The sequence below is a fragment of the Schistocerca nitens genome, chromosome 7, assembly GCF_023898315.1.
Source record: "Schistocerca nitens isolate TAMUIC-IGC-003100 chromosome 7, iqSchNite1.1, whole genome shotgun sequence".
Taxonomy (NCBI): Eukaryota; Metazoa; Arthropoda; class Insecta; order Orthoptera; family Acrididae; genus Schistocerca; species Schistocerca nitens.
The window spans coordinates 572,709,350-572,721,581 of record NC_064620.1 but is presented as its reverse complement, the minus strand read 5'-3'; the positions used below and the strand labels follow the sequence as shown (position 1 = coordinate 572,721,581).

The 12,232-nt window shown below is 40.9% G+C and overlaps 1 protein-coding gene across 1 annotated transcript in view; it reads left to right on the top strand.

Moving 5' to 3' along the window:
* Positions 1–2,834: 2,834 nt before the first annotated feature.
* Positions 2,835–12,232, top strand: part of LOC126195005 (5-oxoprolinase) — a 182,864-nt gene continuing 173,466 nt past the window's right edge. Inside the window, exon 1 of the mRNA XM_049933427.1 lies at positions 2,835–3,077. Coding sequence (XP_049789384.1) covers positions 2,910–3,077 — 168 coding nt within the window. The 5' untranslated portion in view covers positions 2,835–2,909. The remainder of the gene's footprint in view (positions 3,078–12,232) is intronic.

Genomic DNA, 12,232 nt, shown 5'->3' with positions numbered 1-12,232 from the left:
AATTTAACACTTAATCCTAAATTCATTCTCACTATTAACTGCAAATTGCAATAGAGAATAAGTGTAGGCCTGTTGACATGTGCAAGATTCCCTCCTGGAAGAGGCTTCTGCAAGATATCATTTATCATATATAAGCTACATAATATTTATTGAACCCTTCTGTAGACTAAATGCTATTTGATGCTAGGTCCATTGTCCCAAAAAGATTATGCCACAGGAAAGCATCTAATTTATTTATTTATTTACGTGTTTGTATATGGCCATCAGACTGATGACTTGCAAAAGTCATACATAGCTTGAGTAGTGAATTGATATAAGTAATACCTACATGTAGTACTGGTACATATATTCATCTTGATATTCTAAATATGTTACACATTGCAATAAAGCACCTGCAGCTTAGAATTCACTGAGTGAACACGGAAACACTTATTAACTAGAAAAGCTTTTAACTCCCTGTGGAACAGCTTAACTTCACAAGTATGTGGCAGCTTGTTGAGTCATATCTGACCATTAATACAAGGACTCTTGTCAGCCTTTCTTTTTCTAAATTTTGTCTTCTTCTGTAGTTACCCTTGCTTCTGTTGCCATAATTACATGTGAATGGTGGGCTCCATGTGGTTCCCAAGTTTAGCAGCAACCGTAAACCATAAAATTACCAAATAAACAGCAACCCGTTGCAAAATCATGTTTTATTTATACACTTTTGCAAATCAATTTAAACTAATTAACAGCCACCATCGGTGCTACAAATACAAGAATAAAAATAATTAATAACAGTGACCAAATGAGTAAATGCACAAAAAGCAATGTAAACCCAATTAAATGAATATAGATGTATTAAACCATTTAAAATGCACATACAAATTTACCTTTCAACAAATATGTGCCCTGAGTAGTAAAACTGTCTTAAGCAGAAGTCAAACATAAAGTGATACATCGAGAATTGACTATGACAACGAGGAAACCATAAGGGGGCGATGCAAAGCAAACCTGCCCTCTATGCAAAAAGATACAGCTAAAATAAAAATGAGAAGAAGAAATGACATACAAATGGAGGTAAAATATAATGAGATAATACTAAAATATTTACATAAAATATCCATTTTATGGTTTACGGTCGCTGCACAACTTGGGAACCACATGGAGCCCACCATTCACATGTAATTATGGTAACAGAAGCAAGAGTAACCTACGGAAGAAGATAAAATTTAGAAAAAGAAAGACTGACAACAGTCCTTATATTAATGGTCAGATATGATTCAACAAGCTGCCATATACTTCTGAAGTTAAGCTGTTCCACAGGGAGTTAAAAGCTTTTCTAAGTAATAAATTTTTCCGTGTTTACTCAGTGAATTCTAAGCTGCAGGTGCTTTATTGCAATGTGTAACATGTTTAGAATATCAAGATGAATATATGTACCAGTACTACATGTAGGTATTACTTATATCAATTCACTACTCAAGCTATGTATGACTTTTGCAAGTCATCAGCTTGATGGCCACATACATTCTTTTAAATAAATAAATAAGATGCTTTCCTGTGGTATAATCTTTTTGGGCCAATGGACCTAGCATCAAATAGCATTTAGTCTACAGAAGGGTTCAATAAATATTATGTAGCATATAGATGATAAATGATATCTCGCAGAAGCCTCTTCCATGAGGGAGTCTTACACATGTCAACAGGCCTACACTTACTCTCTATTGCAATTTGTGGTTAATAGTGAGAATGAATTTAGGATTAAGTGTTAAATTCATAAGCACACTACTGGAAGTACAAATGACTTCTATATAAATTGTCCATTCAAGTGTACAGTTCAGAACTTACATTTATATTCCGAAGAAAAAGACTGACAGATTCCTGGTAGATATCAAGCAGTAAGTTGTAAATCCCTAAACACTAAAGAAAAGAAAACCTCATTAATCCATAGTGGACTTAATAACGTTTTTGGTATGGACTGTTGATAGTGTTACAGTAAAATCAATGAAGTATATACATATCTCGTTGTAGATGAATCAGCAAATCAGAAGATTAAGAGATATTTGCACTAAATACACAAATGCCACAAAGACACACGCAGTAACTGATAGTGCGTAGCAAAATAACGTGTTTTTACGCCGCGTACGCTGACTGTCTGTAATTGAGAATAAAAAATATGAAATCTGTTTTTCAGAATTTTGAAGCGACTTATTTGTAGCTCATTAAGACTTTATATTTTGTGACACAGCAACGTAAAATTAGATCTCTCTCTATTCCTCCAAACGCGCTGTAACCGAAAGACTCCAATAAAAACTGAATTATCACCCGCCAAGGCTAACTGTAGCGATTTGCTGTGGATGACATACTCTCAAGTAAAACTGCGGAGAAAATTCTGCACTTAATTTCATCACTCTAGGTTTCGATTTCCAATACAAGTAGGCAAACACTAAAGAAGAACCCTGTTGTTTGAAGCAACACCACAGTCTGGTACGATGCTAAAACGGTCAAAACAATTCAGCTTGCAGCGTTAGAACTAACGAATGACGGCAGTGACGCAGCAATGAAACTTTTCCTCCCATCCAGGCAGTGCTGAAGAAGGAATTCCGTTTGCGTCTTGGCTGAGTGCATTAAGTCACTGGGTAACCTTGACAGTGCTAGCGTTATCTGAATGTAATTCTCTCACACAACTCCGCAAAGATCGCACATGTGCTACGCGATTACTCAGCTTCTTCTCGCGTTGTCATAGCGCTCTAGACTACTGTACTGGCAGTAACGAGTGAAGCTCATTGGCTGGACCCCCACCTCCCGCCGCAGCAACCTGCCCGGCAGCATGACACAAACCCCCACTATATAACAGCTGGCAAACAGCTGAGAAACAAGTTAGTCGCAGAAGCGCATTCTGTTCTCAGAAGCCTGCACAAGACGCTATGGTGGTAAACAAGAAGTTCAGATTCGCGATTGACAGAGGCGGCACATTCACAGACATCTACGCAAAATGTCCAGGCGGAAAGATTCGCGTTATGAAACTTTTATCTGTGGATCCTGCCAACTATCCTGATGCTCCTAGAGAAGGTATAAGAAGAATCTTGGAAGAGGTGAGTGAGAACTCATGATTGTTTATTGTTGATTTCGACTGTATTGTATAACAGATACAATCAGTAGTGTTAGCGCTTTAATTATTCATAATACCCTCATAATAAACTTTGTTGAGAAGATCCGTTATATATGTGGCGTTAAGTCTGTTGTGTTTATATTTGCCTCCCCAGTGCGACTATGTTACTCTTACTATTTACCTCAAGTGTAATTATTAGGATCAGCTTCATAGAAATTAGGTCCGCAGCTGCGATGAAATGTTTGGGTGATTACTGCATGCATATGTCATTTATTTTTTCTTCGTTGTACTATTGCACAGTTTTCGTCCCACTAGAGCATTTCCAAGTACATGTGCAAACTTGAATATTAGCACATAAGTCGCTGCATCTGTTATTTATGTTGTCATACGAGTATCATTACAACACTTACGGCTGCACGTCACAGTTTTAAAATTACATGTTTATCCATATAACATTGCACTCAACTTCCACGTTATGACCGCACAGTTATTACGGTATTTAGTGGCAGGCTAGGGCTAGATCGCACGGGTGAGTTTTGTCATCGTGACTGTAAAGCTGCAGTCACCGGCACCTCGTCATCAAATAATAATATTTATGTATGTTAATCGTTTGTATAATGATTTGTATAACCATTTGTATGATAATGTATGCACTGACAGCGCCTTATACAACACAAACTGTTTACAGGCAAATAAATAAATTTAAAAGAGAAGTGCGCTCACGAAGGATGATTCACTAAAAACATTTCGAAATCCAAGCGTCATTGGTCGATATGGATTTTTGAGATAGTCATTATTGCGATTCATGATAAGAAAAAGAAAATATCATTAAAAAAGAACAGTGGGAACACCCCCTTTGGAGTGACAGGCTAATAAGTGAAAAGTTTTGCACAATGTTTAATAAACTTCGACAAGATCCAAAAAAATGTTTTTCAATATTTTCGAATAAATGTTGAAAGCTCTGATGAATTATTTATTATTTTACCCCCATTAACATACAAAAATACGAACATGAGATTGTCTGTCCCAGCTGAAGTTGTTCTGAACACTTGAACATAACTGTTTCACCGACTTCTTCTCATCCTTTAACTTTCATATTTATGTCCGAGTAATCCTTCAAATTGTTGTTGGAAAGTGCTTGTATTTTTTTTCCGTTTCTTCTTTAAGAGTGCCATTGTCGTAAATCGTCATCACGGCTTTGACACTGGATGACGATGTGTTGAACCACCTGAAGATGTCGGACAGTTGCTCCGAGGAAATATTGTGGAATTTGCACAACGTCATCCAGCAGCAAACCCGTGGAGACTATTTACAACATATCCGCCGGGAAAGCTTGAAGAGTCACAACAATGCCATTGTCGATATTAGCTCCGTGCACACTCACATTGTGCGAAGGCGTTTATGCCATGCTTGTGTGTCACTTTGTCCGGAGTTGGAAAGCAAATGGGAAGCTGAGAACGTACGGAGAGATCGTTCTGTCACCTTTGCTCGCGCGGCAGTCAAAATCTATCGGCGCAGTGACAGTTCTATCACGGGACTGTTCGCGGGTCGGCACGCGTGTCATTCGGCTTTGACGTTTAAGCTTCTTCCAGTAGCAGTCGGGCGCTCGTCGTACTTATAGCGGTGCGCCTGCGAAGTAACATTTTTCGACCCTCACGAGTACCGACGTTACAGCGGCGAGATCAGTAGGCCTGCTTATCACAAACCTTCTTATACGTGCGCTATGTACACATCAGCTCCATTGTTTCCTCCTTTCAGGGAATTATTACGCATACTAGCTTGGCAACAACAATGCATTGTTTCATAGCTGTAAATCTATTTTATCGGTTGCTTTTCTCAAACGTAATGTATACTACGTATCTGTATCACGAAACTGCTAAAACGGTTCGCGGTGCTATTGTCAGATTGCCTGTGTAACGGCAAGGGATAACAAAAATTAGATATGAATTTCATAAACGCTGTAGAAAGAGAACCACTGCATAGAATGACGTCAAATTTGAACAGCATAATTGACGCAGGGGGACACGTTACGGAACAACACAGTAAACAGTAGGTGGCAAGCGTCGTAACGTAAATGGGGTCGGCTTCAAATGGCAGATGAATCGCAATACGACGGCTATAGCTTGAGATGGACTTCACACCATCCCTACTGTTCAATGTGCATGACTGTACAAGTTCGGCAGTAAACAGCTGTGGTCCTATTAGGTAACCCCTATCCACAATGAGAAGGTCGTGCAACATCGGATGGGAAAAATCGGTTTTTGGTTGTTCTGATTTAAACAAAAACCGCACAAGAAGCAAAATGACATCGGTTTCTGATTGTCTTGATATTGGCGCAAGGCGTGTTCAGTATTCAGTCAACCGTTATCTGCCACAAGTTGAAATTGCGAAACTGCGCGTTCCACAATCGGAGTGTCTTCTGAGAGGCCACGTTCATTATCTCTCTTCAGTTCAGCAACGTTCGTAATTGGAACACTGAACGCAACGTCTTTTTCAGGTAACCAAACATCCAGAAGTCGCGCGAGTTCAGATCTGGCAATTTGGGCGGCAAGGCTGTAAGGAAATGGAGGAGCGCCATCTTGCATAAATATGATCCTACCCACACAACCACTGTTGAAGGGTTGGAATGACGTTGTTGCGCAAAAGACTCTTAATAGCGTTTACCTGCCTTGAATGAAATGGCACCGGTTGATGTGCGTGCGGGTTTTCCGTTGCCCGTATTCTGCAAATCCGTGTCTTGCCAAGTCCATGGAGATGGAAAAGGGCTCCATCTGTCCACAGAATGTTCCATTGCCATTCATTGGCCACTTCCATTCGAGCAAAAAATTCCAGAGCGAACAAAATGGTTCAAATGGCTCTGAGCACTATGGGACTCAACTGCTGTGGTCATTAGTCCCCTAGAACTTAGAACTACTTAAACCTAACTAACGTAAGGACATCACACACATCCATGCCCGAGGCAGGATTCGAACCTGCGACCGTAGCAGTCGCACGGTTCCTGACTGCGCGCCTAGAACCGCGAGACCACCGCGGCCGGCTCCAGAGCGAACATTTGGCGTACTGGCAGGCCAGCAGGAAGCAACTCCTGAACATGGGTGATGGGACCGATGACCTCGCTGTTTGGTCGCCTCCTAATGCAGTACGTTTCGTAGAATTTTATGCGCCGTGCTCGCAGGTGTGTCCAACGTTCGGGTAGTACTCCGTGTACTGCATGTTTGCCCACCACCGCTCGACCTACAGTGCTATGTCCACATCTTCGTCAGGCGCCACATCTCACTTCAAAAGAAACTGTCTTTTCGAATTTTGTAATCATTTTCTCGACATCCTTAGCAGACATCGGACGAATGCCTTTTTGCATACACCTGAGTGTCCGGAACATGCAGGGCTATTGGGGTACAGCCAACATTCTTGTAAAAGCGCGCGATCCTTCATGGAGACAGTAAGGTCGTAGTCTCGGACGCAAACTGAGGAACAGCGCGTTTGTTGGTGTGCTTATTCTGACGCTTACAGCACCGTATGCTGTTCACATTTTCGTTATTTTTTGTTTTGTTGCATGACGTTTCCCCATGCACCAACAATATGCTGTTTAAATGTGACATAATTCTGAGTAGTGGTTCTCTTTTTATAGCGTTTTGGAACTGGACTTTAATTATGGACATCCGTTCTTATCCACCGAATTTATAAATTCAAAATGCTGTCATAACGCACTCATTAAGAGGTTTCAAAAATAAGGCAAGAATCAAAGTTAGAAACTGTGTTTACATCTTGGATGTAGCGTTAACTCACGGCGCGGAGATGATGCAGATTTTATTCATACAGTGTTTGAGAAAGCGAGCACTGATTACATATAATTTCAAACGTTTTCTAAACTTTTTCGCTAGATACCCTCCATTAAATAATGAAAGGGAAAACGTTTATCGCTTACATTTTCGCTGTTAGTGCATTTAAACTATTGAATCAGACATGACGTTATTTCTTTAGCGCGAACTCTATTCCCAGTACATGTTGAAGACAGCATCCACATGTACCACTGAATTTACTTGTCAAAGTGTATCATTGTACGACACTGTGTCTATGGGATATGGCGTGATAAACACTGAGATGCGTGACAAGCTGGCATTTGCTTAAATGGAGCGCAAATTAACCAGATCACAACTCATCCATGAAATAAGAGCATTTTAGCCACCACCAACACACTTTAAACATAATTTCAGACTTCTAATAAACTTTCTTTAGCTTATATGCTTAACGTCCAATATTTAACACATTTGCTCATTTGTTAAGTAATCAGAAAACTGAAGCTGTTTTATACTTGGGAGTTAGATTATTTAATGGATCGGGCGTTTACTGGTTGAACCCGTAGTCTAGAAACCCTGAAGAAGTTTTCCGTGGTTTCCCTCAATCCCTTAAAGCCAATTTCGTGATATTTGGTTCCAAAAACTAAAGGAACGGGTGGTCACCTACCCCATCCTTGAGGAATCTGTATTACTGAAAATAACCTACAGGCGTGTGGAAGCACGTTACAAAAGAGCAGTAGCTCTTACAAATAAAACCTGTACTCTGTGTTAACAGTAAACATAACCGTTTGTACGACACTGTTTAAACTGACGTAGATACTGCAATTAGTAGGAAGCCGTTGCTCCCCCTCCCTCCAAACAAAGGAAAGCTGTTGCTTTTTCAGTTATAATAAATGCTGAGCAGCCGATACTCATTTCCTATTGCTATATTAATACCTACATGATCACATCGACGCTGCTCAAAGAACGAATTACTCGTGTGTTGCAAGGAGAGAGAGAGGTGAAATTTACGAGGGTAATCCCAAAAGTAAGGTCTCCTATTTTTTTTATAAGTACAGAACTCTGTGTGTGTGTGTGTGTGTGTGTGTGTGTGTGTGTGTGTGTGTGTGTGTGTGTGTGTGGCAGTTGGTCACACTGTTATGAAGAGTGCTTCACACGCTGTGTGTAAGCACGCGCACGCCGCGCTGAGGCGCTCAGTCTTGGCTTGGCAGCCATTGAGAATGGAGCTTCCGTTGGATGTTACCGCCAAGTGCGAAATTGCGCGCAGTTATTTGGTTTTTGAACGCAAAGGGCACTGCTACGCCGATTGTGTGTATGGTGAGTCGTGCATGGATGTCAAACTGTGGAAATTCAAACAAACACAGTCTGCAGGTAAAGTCACGACAACCGTTTTTTGGGATCGGAAAGGGGTATTGTTACTGGACTTTATGCCCACGATTAACGCCGAGACTGAAAAAATTCAATCGGGCAATTCGGAACCGGAGAAGAGGAATGTTGAGCAACGGTGTTCACACTCTCCGTGACAAAGCTCGCCTACACATTGCTCGGCAAACCGTTGCTCTCCTGCAACAGTTTCAGTGAAACATAATCACACACCCACACACCCTATAGTCCTGACTTGGCCCTATAGTCCTGACTTGGCGCCCAGTCACTATCACCTGTTCCCTAGGTTAAAAAAAACAAATGGCTGGAAAGCGATTCAGCTCCGACGACAAGGTGAAAGAAGAAGTTCATAACTTTCTGAACAGCATAGCGGCGAGCTGGTATGACATGGGCATACAAAAATTGCCACAGCGTCTACAAAAATGCATCGACAGAAATGTTGATTATGTCGAAAAATAGCTAAATGTTCAAGCTGTAAACTGATGCAAACCATTGTAGAAATAAACAGGTCTATGTATGCAATTTTTATGGATCATCTAAAAATACCTTAAGTTATATTGATGTGAATAGATGCCATGCCTCATAATAACCAAATAAGAGTGTAGTACTTCCAATGGACCACAATTTAGGATCTCTACCGCCGGCCGATAGATCCCATATGTCACTATGTCTACCAGAGCCGAGGGCCGTTTCTACTACTAAGGGACACTAGGCGACCGCCTAAGACGGCAAAGGACGGAAAATTTCAAATCGAGCATCGAAAAAATTGAGCAAATGAGGAGAAAAAATAAAAAAAGAGGAAAAAATTAAAACACCAAATTGTTTTCAAAAGCATGTGCAACAGTTACATGACAAATCCTTACTTATTTTTATGAAAGTGAACAGATTGCCTCTACCTGCTTCATAACTACACCAACCGCAGCTGAGTACGAAACGGAAACGAACGTGACCTTCATTCATCTCGGCCGAGCGCTGGACCCGGCCAAGTGTGCTGGCTTGCCGAGGATTAGCAAAGCATTCATGACCTGTATCATGATTTAAAAGACCCTCCCATCACAAATTTTTATGTTTTATTAAAAAATACACAATTAATTTCGGACCCTGTGGGTCCATCACCAGGTGTAAATCGTCTCAATAAATCATTTATTTTTGCTGTTGATAGAGGTGAGATGCATGTTACTCTCATGAAAAGGTTTGCTGTTAGCATATGAATTTCGTTATGTCAAATGCGTAAAACGTGTGCGAAAGAGTGGAAGAATAAACAGTGTATACTTACCACACAATCCAAAAGAGCGTTTTGAACTTTAACACCATCATACAATGGTTTCTCTATCCTGTTCATGCAAATCAATTCACTCAAGAGGCACATTTGTACACACATTTTTGTAAACATTGTGTAGATGTTGTTAGACTTGGTGTGACCAAAGATGAATTTACTCGTAGTACCAGAAATCTGCCGGCCGAAGTGGCCGTGCGGTTAAAGGCGCTGCAGTCTGGAACCGCAAGACCGCTACGGTCGCAGGTTCGAATCCTGCCTCGGGCATGGATGTTTGTGATGTCCTTAGGTTAGTTAGGTTTAACTAGTTCTAAGTTCTAGGGGACTAATGACCTCAGCAGTTGAGTCCCATAGTGCTCAGAGCCATTTTGAACCAGAAATCTAATTATTAAACGATTAACATATGTAGGGAATAACTTTAGAATAAGTCTTTAATATTACTGAAATAACTGTGGCTTACGAAATCTGTTTGTTCATTCAACATAGATTCTGGTTTCTTGATTTTGTGGAGGTATACCTCTAGCTGTTCTGACACATTTAGGGTCTTACCTTTGGTTTCATTATGTAGTGCTACCAAATTGTTTTCCAGACTGTTGATGACATGATTTGTTTCCAAAAAATGTTGTGCAATGACTGACTTTTTGAAGTGGTTGAGCCTATAAAGCATTTACGTGTTCTGGGAAACGCGTTTTGAAGTTTCAGACTGTTTTCCCTACAGAGTGGACAGGACAACTGGGGCATGATACTTTCTACACTCCACTGCTGTTGAATTTTTGTGTATTTAATTTTATGTTATGGACCATTAAATAAAGTCACGTTTGCAGCTGCAAAATGTGGATACAATTAAATCGTATCATGGTTGTCAACCTGAGCGATACTTTTCATGTGAAATAAGTACAAAATAAGAATGAAGTGCTATCATTCAGCGTACTACTTCTGATAAATTTTAAACCTTACTCTTAGTGGGCAGCACACAAAAACAAAGCTACATTTTGATTTGATACTGAAATTTCGTTGTGATTTTAAACAACAACAACAAAAAAAACCACCAAAAATTTACTGTACAGAAGAAGAAATGTTGTTAAGTCCATTAACTTCGCTAGCAGAAACAGTTTAATATGGCCATGCAAATGAAGAATTTAATTAGTAAATGTACTTAAAGTTTCATTCAACTTTTTTATTTAGGGTTTCACGACCATAGTGAGCAACTCAGTGGACTATAAGCAGTCGCCCGTCCCTAGTTTAGGGCCACGTACTCCAGAGAAGAATAAGAGCCAATGCCTTCAGACAAACACAACGTCCATGCCTCATCGGGATTCGAACCCAGACCCTTCTCGGACGAATGATCAGAAGCCAATCGCTTAAACCACTGTGCCACCGGGGCAGCTAAAGACAGTAGTGGAGCTCTGAAACAGAATAAGCGAACAAGGCATCATTTATTTGTTTACTTATTTAGTTAACTGCGAGAAAGTGGATGCTGAAAAAGATGAGATTTATTCCTCATTCTAAAAGTATTTCAGATAAAACAGAAACAAAATAACAGCATGATTATCCGGATGACCTAGTTTGACTCTTCGACATGTCTGCCATTAGTAGAGCACAATTTGTAAATTCAAGGAAAAGTTCGTTCGCACCAGAAAATAATTCCACGCCTGTTATAGTTCATTTTCTTGCAATTAAATAAAATTTATGCCAAATTTGGCAACACTGATGTTTTCAGTTGGATTCTAGTTTAACTGTTCAGCGCATTCTTCCTATTTCAATTATTTTCGGAAATATCAACAATTGAGGACAAAAAAATAAGAAAGTGAGGACATTTGTTGCCGTCAATCGGTTTTAAAGGAACTGGGGACGAAGCACGAAAATTGAGTACTGTCCCCGGGAAATGAGTACGTCTGGTCACCTTAGTTTGATGATGGAAAGTATAACAGGAGATTTGCATTGCTGTGCCGTTGGATGGTGGTGGTGGAGGGAGAGGGGATATCGGGGAGTCCGAAGGTAGTTAAGAAAGAGTTCTCGCCTAATGCGGCAAGACTGTTAGCAACGGCCATGCCGGAACCACTGCTGGCATTGCTAGTTGCCTCCGACTAATTTCAACAGTCACGAGGTGATAACACACGAGAGAGAGAGAGAGAGAGAGAGAGAGAGAGAGACTGACTGACTTACATGGCGAAGATGACGCAGCAGCAGGCTCGGCCTCGGTCTCGTCTCGTCCTTGACTGCGCCACAAAGTGACGCGGAGAGGGGGCCGGACGCCTGTCTAGCGGTATGACTGGCAAAGTGGGAAGCTGCAAGTCTGCTTGCCCACCCGCCCAGCCGCTATCCCTTCCCGTCGTGATGTGTGCAGACTGTTGAGTCGGGAGTGGGAAGGGGGGGAGGGGGGAGAGGAGGAGAACGATGAGTGCAGCGAATCTGAGAGAGTGTGCGCCTGCGCGGACGATAACAGCCACAGCGGTATACTTCGTTCATTGTAAGAATAAATCTGATGCGAACAAACACAAACGCGATGATTGGCCAGAAGCCTTAGCGCACGTAAACTGCTGTTGTTACACTTTTGGAAGTACGTCCTACTATGCATTCGGTATCGTATTACTAAGTTACTTTAATTTAAACTTTAAGATATTCTAATGTATTATCAGCCACCAACGTTTTTCTTGATCACTCTTTAGCTATGTCGTTTTT